The sequence below is a fragment of the Ascaphus truei genome, chromosome 4 (assembly GCF_040206685.1).
Source record: "Ascaphus truei isolate aAscTru1 chromosome 4, aAscTru1.hap1, whole genome shotgun sequence".
Classification (NCBI taxonomy): domain Eukaryota; kingdom Metazoa; phylum Chordata; class Amphibia; order Anura; family Ascaphidae; genus Ascaphus; species Ascaphus truei.
In genome coordinates, this window is record NC_134486.1 from 412,021,266 (window position 1) to 412,042,003 (window position 20,738).

The following is a 20,738-nucleotide window of genomic DNA, read 5'->3' on the forward strand; positions in this document are numbered from 1 at the left end:
TGTGTTCAGTTCCTGTGCAAACAGAGCCAAGGGTGATTAACACTGACACTGACTAATACATGCATAGTCCCCTACATCAGCACTGATCCTTTGTATATCAATGCTGATGTGCTCGAGGACATGCCTAATCTAGTAGCAAATGAGAAATAGAAAACCCCTATTACAGAATGGAGCCTGCGATGTAGGAAGTCACACGCAGGATCGTTGTATAGTAATTGGTAAATGAACGCCGGGACTCCGCAACTATGTTTGAATATCACTTAATGTTCCCCCCACACGCGGGACGCTATCATTGCGACTGCAACTTTCCTGGAACCAGGGTCACGAATGATGTATGAGTAGTTCCAGTAAGCTTAACTCGTGTCTCACCTCTTCCAAAGCACAAACAAGTCCCTTTCTCTTTCTTAATTTTATTGAGGGAAAATCACAGGGAGATAGGTGCTTGTAGATGTAATGTAGGTAGAGTGCTTCTCTGTTTGAAGTGCAGTGTATCAATGATGAGACAGTGTAAAACAAAAAGGCCTTGCTGAGGCAAATAGGCAGCTAACTCAGAGTCCAGGGTGAAAAGGAAGTGCCAGTGTATTCTGGGTAGCAAGATAGCCTGGGGACAGACCATCTGTCAGCAAGGCAGAGGGGTGAGAGGGCAGACTAACCCATTCTGACAGAAAGGCTGAGGTTGCTGTAGCAACTCACTGGCATAATGCAGAGACAGGGGTCGTAACACTGTGTCTAACACACAAGCACTTTGAGTGCACAGAGCAAAATACATGCAGCTGGAATGAGAACCTGACAAGCAGAAACGGCAAAGGAAAGGGGGGGTTGAAACAGAAATGTTGTTCTTGCTCTATGACAGCAACATTAAGTGATATTTAAACATAGTTGCGGCGTCCCGGCGATCATTTACCAATTACTATACAACGATCCTGCGTGTGACTTCCTACATCGCAGGCTCCATTCTGTAATAGGGGTTTTCTATTTCTCATTTGCTACTAGATTAGGCATGTCCTCGAGCACATCAGCATTGATATACAAAGGATCAGTGCTGATGCAGGGGACTATGCATGTATTAGTCAGTGTCAGTGTTAATCACCCTTGGCTCTGTTTGCGCAGGAACTGAACACATTATACTGTACATCGTTACTTACCTTGCTACAATTGTAACAGTGTTCATTCCGCATGTTACCATCTCTGTGGTCTGTGCAGGAACTGAACATATTATACATCGTTACTTACCTTGCTACAATTGTAACCGCATGTTACTACCTCTGTGGTTTGTGCAGGAAGCCGTTTAGTCAATTACTCACGGCAATCTTTTCATTGTAGATCGGCACACACAGTTAGCTGGGTCTGATTGGGTGACCGGATACAATCACGATCAATCACACAGTATAGCAGCCTGTTCACATTGAGCTATTGCATTACTGTGATCAGTCGGGTGATTGGACTAATATCACCATTGCCGCATAATACAGCAGCCCACCTATTCTGAGTTGGGGTTCAGCTGTAAAAGGAGGGGTGATTGGAGATTAATTACCATTAACCCCATAGCATAGCACCCCCCGCTATATCGGGCTAGTGCGCTCCGGCGATCGGTTGGGTGATGTCACTACCCCACTCACAGCATAACTGTTCATGTTTATTGGGCTACTAAATATGCAACTGACACTCATTCCTCATACAGGGATACTAGTACATTATATGTAAGACACCTATTGTCTCCAAATATAGGTGACTCTTTCAGATCCCTGGGGATCTCTATTTGTATTCTTTGCCCCCCTACAATTACCATATGCAGTAGTTAATCCCTTTGACGGATTATCGGCTATGTGCCCCTTCCCCCCTAAAAGGGATAATCTCTGCAAGGTGTACTTTATTGTATTACCTCCTTTTACATTTTGAGGTTCTACTTGCACCTACTACCAGTTAGGGCATTAGTAGGTTGGTCAGTTCTATTAGCCTTCAGCTATTTGGGTTTATTTCACCCATCTCTGGCCACCTAGGCAGTGAATACGTAGCAGTGACCAATATTAACCCCTATTCCTATTAGGCTGTTTTGTACAGCATTGAGAATTTGACTCTCGTCTTATCTCCCATATGTACAATCAACATAGCTCTTATAGCTATGGCAATTTGATTACAGTTACGGTATATGCTGTTTATTTTTAAATCCCTATATTTTATATTCGTTTGATGACAATAAAGTGTTTTAATACAACCACATTACACAACTGTGATTAAGTGGTCACTCACTAGGTTTCCTTTTCTCTCAGTACATGATCCTGGAGTCCAACAAGGATTGCACGTCGAACTCCTGTTGGCCCTCCACGAGGAGAGGTCCCAGAGACGAGGGCGAAGCGGGGGAACGATGGTCCTGGATACCCGATTTAAGAAGTGAGGTGTGGAACACCAATGGAATTATCATAGAGGAGGGGAGGCGAAAGCGGTATGCTACTTGGTTGACTTTTTCCACGATGGTAAAAGGTCCAATGAACCTCGGTGCCAATTTGAGAGTAGGGTCCTTGAGGCATATATTTTTTCTCCCGGGCTGTATTCTGGAATCTCCCGTTGATGACGATCTGCTTGCATCTTCCATCTGGAAGTTGCCCTCCTAAGATTCTCTTGAATTCTCTTCCAAGAGTTCTGCAAAAAACGTAGTCTGTTGTCTGCTGCCAGCACCCCAGATCTGGGTGTAACATGGGAAGAAAAGATGGGTGAAACCCATAGTTGACGAAGAAGGGTGACTCCATAGTGGATTCACTGCGCTGAATATTGTGCATGAACTAGGCCCAGGGCAGAAGGTCAGTCCAGTAATCCTGGGTGTCTGAGACAAAGCATTGAAAGTACTGCTCTAGTGACTGGTTTGTTCTCTCCGTCTGACTGTTGGTCTGGGGGTGGTAACCCAAGGAGAAATTAAGTGAGATCCCTAATTGCTGAGAGAAAGAGCGCCAAAACTTAGAAATGAGTTGTGATCCTTGATCGGAAACTTTGACCTTTGGAACACCATGGAGACGAAAAATTTCCTTAATAAAGACGTCTGTCAGTTTGGAAGCGTTGGGAAGACCCTTCAACAGAATAAAGTGAGTTTGCTTGGAGAAGCGGTCCACCACAACCAAGATGTGTTCATCCCTTTGGAACTGGGTAATTCCACTATGAAGTCCATGGAAAAGTTGGTCAATGGACAGTTCGAGGTGGGAAGAGGTCAAAGAAGTCCTGGTGGTTTGTTCCGGGGAGTCTTATTACGAGCACATGTTGAGCATGCAGCGACGAACTTCTTGATATCCCTCTGCATGCCGGGCCACCAAAAGGCTGTTTTCTTTTTCCTCTTCTTTTGTGGGGAGTGCCATTGGCTCAACTTGAAAACCCACAACTTTAGTGCTAAAGAAACATGTACTTAAGTGAGATTATTAGGATAGACTGTAACCGATCGTTTATGAAGTTCGTTCCTAGCTGTCTCCAATAGGTTTTTGACGAATCTGCTCCCCTGAATAAGCTTAAGGAGCAGTCTATTCGAGTACTGTATTTTATTATGTAAGACTACATTATATATTTGCTGTTTATGTTTTAAGTATTTTTAAAAATAGTTTTTTGTATTAAAAGATTTGAATTATCTTTTATTACCATCCGGTCGCACTAGAAGTAACAATTTATGGTTATTCAATGTCCGGTTTGGCGAACCAGCCATTGACATTTTTCACCGATGGTTTATGAAGTTCCTAGCTGTCTACAATAGGATTTTGACGAATCTGCTCGTCTGAATAAGATTATGGAGCGGTCTATTTTATTTTGTGAGATTATGACATTATATATTTGATATTTATGCTTTAAGTATTTTTGAAAAGATTTTTGTATTAAAAAACTTGTATTATTTTCATTACCATCCGGTCGCATTAGAACTAGCAATGTATGTTCCGGTTTGGCGAATCAGCCATTGACATTTTTAATCTAAGTTTCCACATGAGCCAATAGGAGGACTTAGACTATATCAACCATAGGTAGAGTAGACTTCATTACACTCCTGACGAAGCTAGATCAAGACTAGCGAAATGTGTTGAGTGAAAGAAGGAAGAAAAAACCGACAGGAGCGGAACCCAGTGATGTCGGTGCATTGTGGCAAGCAGAGGGTCACTCCCAGCGGTCATCAGTGGGACACAAGGCGAATCCACTCAGCAACAACGCACACTGTGATCCAGTGTCAGAGGACAAGAGTCTGTCAGTATCAAGCAAAGATATCATTATACGCCCATAGGGCACATACAAATGTGAGTGCCCATGACGGGATTCTTTGTTGCTGTGTGCATTGTGTATTAAAAATCTTTTTAAACCTACTGCACCATTAATCCTCTATCTTCTCCGGCTTAAAACGCTACTCTACCTACCTTTACTCACTATTGTAGTAACAAGTGACTACAAGGAAAACTACCAACCCATAGTGGTCCACTGTTACGAATCTACTCCCTCATCTTTCTGCATCTGTAGTCCTGGAGAAATGTGGCTGTTCCTTTTAGAGGTTGAGTGATCATAACGGTTGTCTAATATTTTTAACATTCTATATGTTTTTTATTTATTTATTTTCTTTTATTTATTTGTACATATTGAGTTTACTGCTATTAATTATTTCACCACTAAGTGGTACCGTAAAACTGATATATTTGTGCTTGGGGAGCTCCAAATAGTCTAGTTTTTTTTTAATCAAGATCCATCAACAAACAGATCCCACTGTGGGTTAATTAGGGGGATGTCTGTTAGACCTGGTCTCACAAGAGTTTCCTGTGATATTATTTCCCGACAATCGTGCAGCTCTCCCTCTGTCGGGAGTGAAATTAATAAAGCAGGGTTTCTACAGCTTTAGCACTTTTATTTCACTTTAAAGCCATAGTCTGCAACACTTATTAATTCCCATAGGGGTTTGGCTTCCCACCTCACAGTAGCTAGTTTTACTGCTTGACTAGCTAATCTGTCTAGTTCGTTTACAAAGGCATTATTCAAAGCTCCTGGGCATAGTCTCTATATGTAATCCCTGAATGTTTTTTTAAACAAATTCATAAATTTATCAGCATATTCAGAAGCGGTTTCATTTTTTTTCCGTTTACAACTATTCAGAAGCTGTTTCATTTTTCTTCTGTTTACAACAACTCCTAATCTTATTCCAATCTAATCTAATGGGATACAGTTATTTTACGTGTTCTATAATACATTGATACAGAATGGGCAATTGATCCCTAGATGTTTTTTTCTTTATTACTCTATTTCTGAACTCTACTTCTCATAGTTCTCCAGGTTTCAGTAGTACATACAGTACAACAACCATCAACTGATTTAAATCTGCTGATGTGGCCTTATAAGAAGTACATGTGTAGAAGTCCTCCAGTGCATAGACTCAGTTCATCAATCCAAATAGAGATATGTGAGAAAAGATAAACACAGACAAAAAGAGGTATTGATAAAATAATAACTACAGTAATACTAGTATCAACTCTCAATAAACTTATAGAAACTGTAGGGCTAACTAACTCAAAGCACTATATAGACTTAGTCAGCTTCCAAACAGTCAAAACCACTTCTGATTTATAAACAACATACACTTACATATGTTGAGTCACACTGGGGATAAGGATGTAACCTTCAACAGCAACCAGTGCATAACTTAAAACAGGTAGAAAAAAAGGAACATGGCATAATAATTTTTTAAATAACTATAGAACAAATAAAAATGGATGCACTCACAAACATCTTATTCACAAATGCATTAGTGAATAGCTTTCCAGACTTGTGTTTTTCAACTCGAATCCAGCACACCCAAGTCTGTCCCTTTGCCTCAGACTTCCAGGATTTCTTTGGGGTGTCCTTCACAGCTGCTCCTGCATTTCTCTGTGTTGTCTGCTCAGCAGTGGCTTGCCTGGCTCGTGCACAGCCTGGTTCCAGCCCTCCGAAACCGTTCCTACCAGAGGCTGGATGATGCAGGGATACAGGGGTCTGTCAGGATGTTCGCTGATTGGTCAATCTGACGGTTTAGTGGAGTACGGTGGCTGGCAGTGATCAAAATTCATCAAACGCGTTTTGCATACAGCTTCTTCAGTGATGAAGTCGTTTGATGAATTTTCTTTCACACAAGTTGCCTTTTGGAGGAGTTGGAATACCTCCATGGAGTCTAGCAGCAGGACTAGACAGACATTGTAATATTTTATTTATATAGTAATCTCTGCATTTACTGTACCCTGGTTGTTGGTTGGCGGTACTCTTTTTGTTTTTAGAAGCAGTACAGACAACTTTAAATTCTGAGATGTATGTATGTATGTGACGATGAGGGGTTAATCAGGCCAATAATAAAGGCAGTGTGCCCGGCTGATAAACCCTAAATCGTGTTGGGACAGAAGGGGTTAATTCCATGTACACCACAAATGTCATATTTCCCCTTCACCATCTTTATTGTCCTCATTTTGCAGTCCATTCCCTGACTGTAGTAAAAGGAATATATACAAACTGTGCCAATTGGTTTTCAGACACAAGATGGCGCTGTGAGCGCTAAACCAAGCGCTGATTGAAGAAGCATGGCTACGTATGGATGGCCATGTTGAAAGTATAGGTATCCATTTCTGAGCTCTTGACCTCGCAACCGCAAGGTTAAGTGAGTAAGTGGTTTGCAGTTTTGCTGAAATGGGTCCTGTCAAAATGTATCCGCTGCCTTGTTAGCTTTGCAACTTAAAAGAGAGAAAGTCTATTAACGTGAGAACTGGGTTAAATCACAAACCACATCATAGACAGTTCACTTAAAGAAGCTAACTGGCGAACGGAGTAAGCTAACACTCTAATTTTTAGAGTGCAGGCAGGAATAAAGAAACCATACACACGCATATGAAATTTACAGTAGTTGCACAAGCAGAACATATTGTTTTAATAAACTGTGTTGTACTGTAAGGTTTTAAATGTACAGGCAGGAAAACTTTTTCTGTAAGCCCGGGAAAAATCCTTCAGCAATGCAAATATGCTAAGGGTGAATTAACTGAGGGATTTCTCAACTCCGTACTTCAAAGGCACCCTGCAAAGAGGGCGCCTTAGAGTCTAGTGAAGTCCGGAGTTGAAAAGCATCAGAGATCCAAAGTGTGAAAGTGGCCGGGATGTTGCTGAGTGCAAGATACCGGTACTCAGAAAGGGCCATTCACACTTTGGGACCAAACCCCAGAAGGAGCGTCACCAGGTAAGGGGCGGACCCCGGTATGGTAAACCGCCTAGGTGTTAGGCTGACACATGCGCTTTGCAAACCGGAAAGCCCTTTTTGCCCGTTCTGCAAACTTCGGGCAAATAGGGGATAGGTGGGTTAAATGTTCCCACGGAGGAAATTGGGCACGCATGTTAGGTATAGGACTGTAAACGCTATAAACCGTCCTGCTGAGCTATCCCTGGTGTGATTCATGATTTATTCAAGCGTGGTTCAAGATCCCGTCCAGGTACAGCGGCAGAGGTTCCGGAACTCAAGGGGTTAAACCATCGTAACCAAGGATCTACCCCTACTTCAGGAATTCGTTAGCGCTGGAGACCCCAGAACGTACACCAACGAACCAGAACGAACTTTTTACATTTGGCGGAGATAGCGGGCTGGCAAGTTGCGCCCTAGCCAAAAGGATTGTAACCCAGAGACTTTGTTTCTTCATCTTTCGTTCAATTGACAATTTATTTTGTTTTCCCATCCCAGTAAGTGATTATTAAGTGTATTCTGAGGTTGTCATGTGTTTGTCTGAAAAGAAATAAATGACAATTTATTTTTCCCGCCTTGTTATGCTCAATCGAGAATCCCAAAAATATAAAATTGTTCATAAGTACTAGTCTACTGTGACAATGTATGTATGTCTTTATTTATATAGCGCCATTAATGTACATAGCGCGTTCACAGCAGCAATACACATGACAATCATATAAATAAAAAATAATATAAATAACACATAAAGGGGAGAAGTGTTTGAAGGAAGAGGGAAAGGTACCAGAGGAAGTGTGCGCAAGCGCACGAAATGCGTAGGGTGTTTTTCGTTAGTCTGTCTGGACGATTTGATGAGAGGAACGCTTAGGCTATAGATCAGTAGTAGGAAGGATCTCCGCCCTAAAGTCCCGCCCACCGGTGACGTAACATCTGGTGACGTCACTTCCGTTTCGAGGAGCACGGGAGCACGGGACACGGGGAAGCATGCCGGTGAACTACACTGTCCAGCTAGAGGAGGACTTCTTTCATCCCTTACCTGATATCCATTGCCTGTTTACAGCAGCCATCCTGTGAGTAGGGCTTCGCTTTTACTCCACCGGATTGGCGATCTCTGGGTCCTTCGTCCATTCATTTTACATTGTTTTAGATTTGTATTAAACTAACTTTTACTTTCAGCCTTGCCCCTGTGTGTCTTATGTCAGTCTTGTCTGTTTTGTTAGTTTGTGTCTGATTATTTTATGTTAGATGTGTTGCACTATATTTTCTCCTTTCTCGTTTCATATCACGCAACTTACGGATGAAGTTACATCTGATCACCTGAAGATCGAGGAATTGCTAAGTCACCCCTTTGGACACTCATCCTTCTGTCTTGAATTCCCAGGACTATCACTCATTTGGACTCTAAAGGCGCCGGTATCTCTTTTGTTTTAGAGTAGAGGGAAGAGTTAAAAATGTGTGTGAGCGTAGGGATTTTTGAAGGAGCAAGAGGTTTTAGGAGATGGGAGGGAATGGGGTCAAGAGGGCAGGTGGTAGAGGGAGAAAAGGAGATCAGCAACGACACATCCTCCTCTGTGACAGCGGATTAAGAGTCAAGGAATGCAGGAGGAGTGATAGGAAGCGGTGAAGGATGGGAGGAGGATGGCCTGACGTATGGATTCCACCTTTTCCTTGAAATAGTCGGCAAAGTCCTGAGGTGAGATGGAGGAAGAAGAACAGGCAGCAGAGGGTGGTCTGAGAAGGGCGTCAAAGACAGAGAAGAGTCGGTGTGGATTAGACTTGTGCGTGTTGATTAGTGAAGAGAAGTAGGTTTGTTATGCTTCAGAGAGGGCAAAGTTGAAACAGGATACAATAAATTTGTAGTGAAGGAAGTCTGCGAGAGTGTGAGACTTCCTCCAGAGGCGTTCAGAGGAACGAGTGCAGGAACACAGCACGCATGTGTGGGAATTTAGCCAGGGTCTGGGGTTCAAAGGACGAGAACGGCAGAGAGAAAGCGTTGCATGTAGATCAAGAGAGGAGGATAGGGCAGAGTTGTAGTTCCTGACCAGGTTGTCAGGGTCTGGAGCAGAGCTGAGAAAGGAGAGGGAGGATCGTAAGTGGAATCAAAAGCTGGTAGATTAATAGGATGCAGGTCTCTGCTGAGACGAGGGGTAGATGGAGGTGGAGAAAGGGATAAGTGAGAGAGAGAAAATGAGATGAGGTGATGGTCAGAGAGAGGAAAAGGGAAAATGGAGAAATCCAAGAGAGAAAAGATTTTCCAGGTCATCTTTAAGGACCAGAAACATGGTTCTGAAATTTAACAAATCCCCAGGTGTCCATGATGCATGCACTTCAATAATATTTGCACCATTTGAATCTTGTCCTGGTATATCTCACAAAGGATAGATCTCAGCCTCTAAATCATACTGTACATAGATCTGTTATAACTATCTGCCAGATATCTAGTATTATTGCGGGTAACTGAGGGGCTTGGACCAGTAATTATTGCCCCTTGGGGAGGATAAATGGCCAAAGATCCATGGGGATATTGAACCCTGACCTTGTGATCCTCCTGTCGGACCCTCCACCTGTCTCAGAGATGAAACTCAATCAGGTAGTTGTGAGGGGAAAGGAGTCACATAGGGAGGTGGTCTATTTTCCCAGTACAGATCTAATACTGTACATCTGTTCCTGATAGGGCAATTGGGAGGCTAGGGTATAGTTGGGGAATATGATTGAGTTGGGTCCCTTGGATCTTTAGGGCAGTATTCCTCCAATTTTTTATCTGACTATCCCTATTTTTTTTTCAGTTTCCGCATACCAACTGACAAATTGGTCCCATTGGTGTGCAGTAAGGGAAAGTTTTTGAGCAACATTTTTCACTTTATTTAATTTTGAGTACCAAACACGTTCACTTAGGTTAATTATTCACTTTGTATTTTAACTATTCCCATTGATATTTGCATTGCACTGAGCACCTGCACAGATTTGTTTCATCCATTGATTTCACAATTAGACTCACAAGATTAAGGGCCTCATTCAGAAAGCCTCGATAAGGCCCTTATCGAGCACTTATCGACCAAAATGGCTACTCGTATTCAGAATGCCTCGATAAGTGCTCGATAACGGCCTATATCGACGCAAAATTTTATCACCAACAGAAATTCGCCAATTGAGCGGCGATCAACCGCTTATCGACCATTTTCTGAAGGATCATAAACTCGCGCGATTCAGATACCCGCGAGTCGGCTGTCGCCGCCTATCGCAGCCCTAAAAGGCGTTCTTCTCCCCAAATCCAATACACCTCAAACTTTAGGTAAATTGGTGGGGAGATGGCCTCGATGAGCTGCGATGTGTCCGGACTTAGAAAAAATCAGGCCCTTTTCCTGCTTCGGATTGATGCCGGGGGTCTCCGGAGCTGATAGTCATTAATAGCAGCTCCGGACCCCCCCGGCATGCATTCCGATGCAGGAAAAATGCATGTACTTCACTACCGTAGCGGCTAACCACTAAGGCAATGAAGGGGTTAAACACCCGTGCCAGGCTTACTGTAAAGACATACCATACAATACAATACTGTGGCTAGCGAGGGTGGGTGAAGGGTGAATTTGGCCCTTGGTGGCTGTTTAGGCCTTGCGGGGGGAATTAACCCCTTTATTACCTTAGTGTTTAATACAGCTAAGGTAATAAAGGGGTTAACCCAAGCGCTACCCACCCGCAAGGTCTAGACACCCATCCTTATGGCTAATACCCCCTTCACCCATCCATGAAGCCTAAGCACCCACCTCTGACTGACTATACCCACACTATACCCATTGAGTAGTAGAGTGGTACATCATACCCATATAATAATAATATGGGCATGATAAGCCTCTATAGCCTCAATGGGCACCCTAATTACAATACATTAATACACTAGACAAACAATAATAAAACCTAACTAAACTCCAAAAAAAAAACACTTCACTAAATATCAACAGTAGCAAGCTAATCCAATCAATACAAGCAAAAACAACAAACAATGAATTAATTAAACCATTAACCAATCAAACCAATTAATTCCTAAACCAACTCAAAATGAATAGTAACACTAACCAATCCAAACAATGAATTACTACAACATTAATGAATTTAAACAGTAAAATACAAAGAAAGAAATTCTAACAATATCTGAACTAACCATACAGTAAAACACATTAGCTAACATATTATAACATTAACTACAAACGAACACCAATCGCAAACCTTTTAGTAGCATTAAGCTGAACAAACAAACAATCACATCCACATAATAAAACCTAAAGAGGTACAGATTAATATATTATCAGTCAATGTGCCTCCCACAAAAAATCAAAAAACACATCCAAAGAATAAAGCTGTAAAAAGAGACATTTACAAATATTGAATATATTACTTACCATTAGAAGCGGTGGACCTCCGACTCCCGGGGAAACAGGAAGCTCACGTACCTTGAAGCCCTCCAACAGCATCCGATGCCATCCGCCATGAAGATCCGGATCAGGTACCCCAATCTTTTTTTCCTTTCTTTAATCACTTTCTTCTATCTTCATCTGTCACCATTTCTTGATCTTCTTTATCTTCTTTCTTCATCTGTCAATCCAAAATACCCCATGGTAAATCCCAACCGATGTTGTCTCGTCGGCTTCTTGGGCTCAAATGAGGCGTCACGGCCTTAAATAGGGCTTGTGACGTCACATTTAGCCTCAAAATGGTTAAAAGCCACCTGATTGGCTGTTAAAACCATGTTCTGACTTTATTTAAATTTTTTTGTCATGACGTCACTTAAAGGGAATGATGCCAGCCAATCAGAATGGCTGTGCTTCATTTGCCTTTAAGATGACGTCACGATGCCGGCGTCACATGGTATTTCAGCCAATCAGATCGTGGGAACCAATTCCACACTCTGATTGGCTGAAATACCTTGTGACACATCGGCCATCTTGGATTTAGTGACGTCATCTTAAAGGGAATGATGCCAGCCAATCAGAATGTTGGTGGAAAAAGATTGTATTTTTGATAGGAAGTTTTTATTATTTATGTTATTGTACTGTATTGTATGAAATAATAAATATTATAATAAATCATTGACTAATGTACACTATGTTTCTCAAATTTACTGTAATAAATATGTCATACTTTATAAAGGCTTTAGTTTTCTAGGATTGAAAGAGAGTAAAAAACAACTTTAGCAGTTACTATACAAAACATGCATTACTGTAGCAATAGCCTCAGAATACAGCACAATAAATTAATCTTAAATTCACACTAGCATACCCTATCGTTACTGCAAAGTACTACAGAAGTCACAAACCACCATTTACCAGCACACATGGTAGTTACATGAAATGATGTGCTAAAAATTTCCGTTTTTTTCCTTTGGTTACGGTAACAGAAAGTTTTGCTACATCTCTAGTTTGATTTCACTACCTGATTGTACGGATCATACATGTCTTCTAATGCAACCAGCCTGCCATAAAGAAAAACTTGTGCAGAATTAAAAAGAATGAGAACTAACTTTTATCCATTTATTTACTAATCCTAACATTACCGTCAATGCCATACCCCATATTTGGTTCTTAGTTTATTTATTTATAAATCTATCGCTCCTGCTTATTTAGACTTTAAATTCCACTTTCTCTATAAAAACTGAATATTAAAAAACATTATATATGGACATGGTAGGCATAGCACTAGAATTGGGTTAGTTAAACAAGAAAGAAAGAAAATCTATGTATTTATTCATTGATAATTTGCCTATATGGACTTTTCAAAAAGTCTGTAAAAATGTTTGTGACGGTGAAGGGGTTAACCAGGCTCACTAATAAAGGTGCTCCAACCGTAGATAAGGTTGTGGGGGGACTCTCAGAGTCCAGTCTAAGTCCAAGAGATAGTGTGTGGGGGAATACAGGCTGATAGAAATAAAAGTACACCTTTCTATTCTATTCCCCATACCCAGAGACTTAGGACGTATTAAAAGTATTTTTATTCACATTGTGTTGAATAGAGTATATACTGTTGTACACGGTAAATGAGCTGGGACTTTAAGAACCAATATTCAGAGAGACTGTCAGGGCTACCAAGTTTGTGAAAGTAAATCTGTTGGACATTGGAGTTGAAAGCCACCAGAGGGTGCCTGAGGTGTGAAAGCTATTTGGGTAGCAGGGAAAGGCTCAAGTACCCACACCCTGGGATGAATGGCAGTCGTCCGGGCTACCATTTGTCCCACCAGACTTGGGGGAGCCTGACCCAGCGGTTGGCATTTGAATAGTAAAGGACTAAGGTGGCAAACTTGCGCATGTCCCTTGGAAGATTCAGATTCCCCGGTTACCCGGCTTTCCATACCGGCTTTGCTCTGATTGACTACTAGGAAAGTTCCCACGCTGTGATTGGCTGTAGTATTTTGTGAATGAGTTCCAAAATACTAGAAGAAACCCCTCAGCAAATCAGTTTGGAGATTCTCAGCGCCAGAAGATGGGCAGGCTTTTTGAAAGTGCTCTTGCGTGAATATCACAGCACCGGCTTCAGAAAAATCTGCCCGGAAAAAATTCTAATTCTGGCCAAGTTTCAGAAACGAACGTAGCGTTCGCGGTTGGGATTTCAAGCCGATTTTAGTTCCAGGACATTTGGTACTACAATAAGTCCCGGTCAAATAAAAACTTTTGTTTAGAGTGCCAGACAGCTAGGAAATTCTATTTTTTTACCCAAGTTCCCAAGTAAGTGTACTTTTCTTATGTAGTTTATGTATCATTGTGTGTTTGCCTATTTATGCAAATAAATTTCCAATTTATTTCACTTACATGTTTTGTTCAATGAATGATCCTGGTAAAAAAAGGTGTAAATGCCTCGTTTCCGGTGATATGTTTTAAAATCCTAAGGGGTCTTCTAAAAAGGGAAACTCGTAGATGGAGAGTTCTTAAAACAAGTAGTGACTTACACATGTTACACAAAGCTGAGAAAGCGCAGGTTTTCTCTGTCACTTACTTTAATGCCATCAGGCGAAGATGGACAGACTGTCAGGACGCTACCGGTTCCAGGACCGTCCTCGGATTGTCGCCCGGTGTGAGAGCTATGGACTATCGACCGGCAGTCGGGCAAAGATGGCACTGGAGGAGGTTCTCGAGAGGCATAAAGCGCGTACAGCCTCACCTGTGGATACAGGGGCATCCACTTCGGCCAGGGGACAGGCAGATTGTTCACTCCTGGGGGAGTCGGAGGAGGAAGAGGAAGGCGAGGATGACAAGGACGGAGATGGTGAGCTTGATCCAGGGAGGGAAGCCGTGGTAGCCCCAGTGACTAACGGTTACCCTGCTACAGGGCTTTCCTCGCCACCTAGGGAGAGGGGGTCACCTTCGAGCAAAGGCTACAGCTGCTTGCAGCTTCTCAAGGTGTGCAGCCCCCAAGACCCCGGCGGAATCCTGACGAGCCACCCCTACCTAAAGTGAGCCAGTTTCAGAAAATTTGTGAATGGCACGGACAAGATAGATGGCTTTTTGAAAATATTTCAAAGTCAGTGTTAAGGGTACTGTGATGGTGAAGGGGTTAACCAGGCTCACTAATAAAGGTTCAGCCCACTTGGTTACCCCCGATCGTGTGTTGAAGTCCTAGAGTGTCAGCTCTTGGACCCAGATGTCAGTAATGCATTAAAGTGTCTGTGTGCAAATTACAGTCTGCGACATTAAAGATTTATTTGTGTTTTGCCTTTCCTGGGGTGCTGGGACCAGGAGATTTCTAGGCTGTACGTTTCAGGGTGGGTTTGCCGGAGAAAGTCTTACAGAATGTGTCTATGTATCGGGGTTCCAGAGTTCTGGGATACCCCAGGAGTTGGATGCGGGAATCGAGTGAGATTCTGATACAGCCAAGCACATTGCTCCAATCAAACTCTGATTCTAAAAACGTTATTACGACTCACCGCCAGGATTCCTGCTGCAGCATCTTCCAGATAAGGTAAATGGGCATGAAGGGATTTACGTATACCTGCAATCATACACAAGGTCCTGGTATAAAGTGTCCCTAGTATAGGGAGTGGTGCCCAGGTACATGCCCAGGTACCCTGAACCGGGTATAGGGATTCAGGGGGTTCTCCAGCTAAGTGATAAAGCTGAGAGTGATTTCTTGTGTGAAAAAGTTTAAAAGTTATTTCTAAAGTGTGCCAAGAATGAGGCTAGTGAGTGTAGGCAACATATACTCCATCCCTGACACCAGAACAGGGACTTATATATTTTTATCACACAGAAGACAGGACACAGTATATTTTATTGTTATATTTAATAGGTATATGTACTGATAACCTGTAAATGAACTGTGGGATTTCCAAGTCATGGATTCCAAGGGACCAGATGGCTAACAAGATTGGTGCCTATGGGTCTGTGTTCGGAGTCCTGACTTGAAAGCCTCAGGGATTCCAAGGTGTTAGAACAGGAGGGGTACTGCAGTTCTGATTGAGTACCCGCATCCTGGGCTAAAACAGGGCTATCCGGCCACCATTTGCCAGAACCCAGACTCTGTGGAGCCTGGACAGCAGGTGGGCTCAGTATGCAAAGGGGCAGAGGTGCCAGGTTGGCGCATGCCCCTTTGCAAAATGAGTAAAGGTACCCACACGGCTTTACAATACCGGCAAATCGGTGATTGGCTGGCAGGGAAATTCCCACGCTCTGATAGGCTGTAGAGGTTTGTGAATGGGACCCTGAAACCCATAAGGAGCCTTGCAGCCAATCAGGAGGGCAGATTCCAAACGCAAAACCATCAGCGGCAAATTCAAAGATTCTCTGGGCTGAATAGACGCGAGTCAACTTCAAAAATTTTGACTCAATAATTCTTCTAAGTCCCACTTCTGAAGAACGTAGCGGTCGCGTCTGGCATTGCATGCCGAAATCAGTTCCAGGACTTTCGTGAGTACCTATCGGATATTGGAAAGGGCTCCTACAGAGGTCATTTTTGTGAATTTCGTTTAAAGGATACAGATGCAGCGGCCGTTATTCGAACAAATCAAGGAGCCATTTTCGTGTGCTCTCCAATCGCCCCAGGCACATGTGTATATCGCAGTTGCTCTATTTGAATTTCATGGATTCTGTTTCTTTGTGTGCAATGAAATGCAATGAAATGAATGAATTGTAATGTGTACAGTACTGTGCTACTGTGTCATTTTCAGGTGTTTAAAAACGAGCACACTAAAATGCCATTTTCTGCACTCGCCTGATCTCGTGTCTAAAGGCAGTATGGTTGGAAGAAATCACGCGCCATGACATGGGTATTCCGAGGTATACACCGCGTTAAGTGTTCGAATAACGGCCACTGCATCTGTAGTTTTCTTCGTTAGCCCCGTTCCCAATAAATGTGTTAACCCTGTAAATTGTGTTACATTGTGTGTATGTATTTTCCTGAAATAAATTACAATTTAATTTACCTCCTTGTTTATTTAGCTCAATCAATGATCCCGGTATAAAAATGTGTTGATAAACCTGGTCTCATGTGACAATGTTAATCAAGTTGTGACACAAAAAAAATCCCTGGAAAGAAAATGTTAACCTTCACAAATAATGTGAAATACGTAATGTACTGTAAGTTTTTTTTAAGTAGACCAATCATAGAAAGTTACTAACCTGAATTTTGTTAGTTACAATGGATGCTTCCTGATCCCACACACAAAATGTTTCATTGTCAGTAATATATGCTTTACATGCTGTAACCATTTGATTCGTGACCTATTAATATAAATGTAAAAATAAAAGTTTGATTAAACATCTGGACATTTTAAATATATTATCTCTTATTGTTCAAGTTATGAAGTTGCCTAAGCATCAAAAGGGCTAGAACTGTAAGGGCAAAATTGCGGCCAATCTGACCTCCACATATACTCCGCATCACTGGTGCCGGTGATCACTTCCCAAAGAGATTCCAGCATGCAAAGGGTTAATATAAAAAATGACGGTGTTATGATTATTAACAAGACTGTTCAACAAAGGAAAATAATCAGAATAAGGCATTTTAGCTTGCATAAGAAAGTGTAACTATTTGTTTATATGAAAGAAAACAGAACAAAGAACCTCCAAAATAAGCACTCAGGTTATACCCAAAAAATACAAAATGTATTAGACAAACAAAACAGAAAAATACTTATAAAGGGCTGAACACCCTCTGATAGACAAAAATGTATAATACACACTAAACTCTAATGGTGAAGAGAATACACGATACACTACAATTGTACACATGGTAAGTAGCCTAAACAAATACTCGATATCTAGTACAGTGATTATCCCAATTTATATTTTTATTAAGATTTTCAAATATAAATGGGAAGGGGTACAGAAAAAAGGGTGGGAGTGGGGAAGGGGTACAGAAAAAAGGGAGGGAGGGGGAGGGGAAACGACTATTTTGCTACAGAAATCTTACAATCATCCACTTTCACATTACATAGCATACAACCTTTTACATAAACAACAAATCCTACACTCCTCACTCCCAAAACCTCTTTCCTAATAAGGGCATCCCCCTATCCGACATCCCAGGGCTCCCAGACCCTATCAAACTTACTTGTAATATGATTCAGGACTGAGGTGAGTCGTTCCATTAATTGGGCATCATTAACCTTTCTAATAACCTCTCTTCTGGAGGGCGGAAGTGTCTTCTTCCATGCTGCTGCTATAGCACATCTAGCCGCCGTTAAGGTATGCAAAATCAATTTAACTGTATAGTGGTTCACACCTTCCATGGGTTTAGCTAGAATAATTAACATTGGGTCCAGCGGAATCTTAATCCCCGTCACATCTTTTATTAGCTTCAGAACTTTCTTCCAGTATATCTGCATTACTGGACAAAACCACCAAATACCCTGTATGTTCTGGATCCCCTATCTGGCCGCATCCTCTCCAACATCTTTCAGAAGCTTCCGGAAACATCTGCTTTAAGCCTTTCGGTGTATAATACCAGCGTAATACATTTTTTAATGATATTCTCTTTGGTGACTGTACTGTACATATAGAGGTGTGTAGCTAGGTCTCCCAGTCTACCCTTACCTCCGCTGCATTCAGGAGCTCTGGACAGGTTGCCAGCATGCGCAGGGAACGCTCTGGTACTTCGGAGGCTCTGCGGCGGCCCGAGCGCGAAGGGCGCCGCCATTTTGAGGGGACCCGCCACGTGTCTCCAGGAGGTGGAGGCGGCGTGCCGTGAGGATGGGAATCGGATGAGGAGCGGAGGATGCGGCCGCGCGGGCCGCCCGAAAGGTCATTAGCTGCCGGTAAGCGGGGAAGTGTGGATGGTGTAGACGCAATCCTGACATATGTCTCTTTAAGCAAGTGTGTCTTAAGGTGGGTCTTAATGGTGGATAGAGAGGGTGCTAGACGGGTATTGAGGGGAAGGGTATTCCAGAAGTTCGGGGCAGTCATTGAGAAAGGTTTAAGGCGGGAGAGGGCTTTAGATACAAAGGGGTTAGAGAGAAGACATCTTTGAGAAGAACGCAAAAATCGGGTACTGGCATAGTGAGAAATTAGGGCTGAGATGTAGGGGGGGGGGCAGAAGAGTGTAAAGCTTTAAAAGTGACGAGGAGAATTGAGTGTGAGATGCGGGATTTGATCGGAAGCCAAGAGAGGGATTTTAGGAGGGGAGACGCAGAGACAGATTTAGGAAAGAGTAGAGCAATTCTGGCAGCAGCGTTTAGGATAGATTGTAGGGGAGACAGGTGAGAGGCAGGAAGGCCGGACAGCAGTAGGTTACAGTAATCAAGACGGGAGAGAATGAGGGCCTGAGTCAGAGTTTTAGCAGTCGAGCAACAGAGGAACGGACGTATCTTTGTGATATTGCGGAGGAAAAAGCGACAGGTTTTAGAAACGTTTTGAATGTGAGAGGAAAATGTGAGAGAGGAGTCGAGTGTGTCCCCTAAGCACTGTGCTTGGGCAACTGGGTGAATGATCATACTTCCAACAGTAATGTGGAAGGATGTAGTAGGGCCAGGTTTGGGAGGAAGTATGAGGAGCTCTGTTTTTGCAATGTTAAGTTTAAGGCGGCGGAGGGCCATCCAGGATGATATCGCAGAGAGACATTCAGAAACTTTGGTTTGTACAGCAGGTGTAAGGTCGGGGGTTGAAAAGTAAATGTGTGTCGTCAGCATACAGGTAATAATATAAACCCAAGAGATGTTATTAGGTCACCCAGAGAGAGTGTTTACAGAGAAAAGAGAAGAGGTCCCAGGACAGAGCCCTGGGGTACCCCCACAGAGAGATCAATAGAGGAGGAGGTGTTAGTAGAAGAGACTCCGTAAGTACGATGGGAGAGGTAAGAGGAGATTCAGGATAGAGCTTTGTTACAAATAGCAAGATTATGGAGAATGTGAAGGAGAAGAGGGTGTTCCACGTTTTCACACACAATCCCACAAACACACACACACACACACACACACACACACACACACACACACACACACACACAGTCACACAAAACCCACACACAATCACAATCACGCACAATCACACTCACACAATCACACAATCCCCCACACACACACACACACACAAAATCACACACACAATCACTCACACACACAATTACAAACACAATCCCACACACACACACAATCCCACAAAACCCACACACAATCACACAGACACAATCACACACAATCACACTCACACAATCCCACACACACACAATCACTCACACACACAATCCCACACACAATCCCACACACACACTCACACACACACAATCCCACACCCACAATCCCCCACACACAATCCCAAACACAAACAATCCCACACACGCACACAATCCCCCACACACAATCCCCCCCCCACACACACAATCCCCTCCACACACACAATCCCCCCCACACACACAAAATCACACACACACAATCACACACACACCCCCACACACACACACAATCCCACACATCCCCCCACACACACAATCCCCCCCACACACACAATCTCTCACAGACCCAATCACAAACACACAATCACACACACACACAATCCCCCCTCACACACACACACAATCCCACAAAACCCACACACAATCACTCACACAATCCCACACAATCCCACTCACACAATCAATCACACACACAATCACTCACACAATCACACAATCCCACACACACACAATCCCACACACAATCACTCACACACACACACAATCCCACACACACAATCACACACACAATCACACACACACAGTCCCACACACACAATCCCACACACAATCCCACAAAACCCACACACAATCACTCACACAATCCCACACAATCACACTCACACAATCAATCACACACAATCACTCACACACACACAATCACACACACAATCCCACACACACAATACCACACACAAACAATCCCACACACGTACACAATCCCACACACACACACAATCTCCTCCACACACACAATCCCACAATCACACACACACTCACACAAAATCCAACACACACAATCCCCCCCACACACACACAATCCCACACACACACACAATCCCATACACACAACCCCCCCCCCACACACACACACAATCCCACACACACACAATCACTCACACAATCCCACACACACACAATC

General features: G+C 42.9%; 1 protein-coding gene across 4 annotated transcripts in view; it reads right to left on the reverse strand.

The window, feature by feature from the left end:
• DNAH8 (dynein axonemal heavy chain 8) overlaps positions 1–20,738 on the reverse strand; it is a 1,091,167-nt gene that overhangs the window by 866,500 nt on the left and 203,929 nt on the right. For all 4 annotated transcript variants that reach the window (XM_075598772.1, XM_075598771.1, XM_075598773.1 and 1 more), the window contains one exon: positions 16,789–16,890. In XM_075598772.1, coding sequence (XP_075454887.1) covers positions 16,789–16,890 — 102 coding nt within the window. The remainder of the gene's footprint in view (positions 1–16,788; positions 16,891–20,738) is intronic.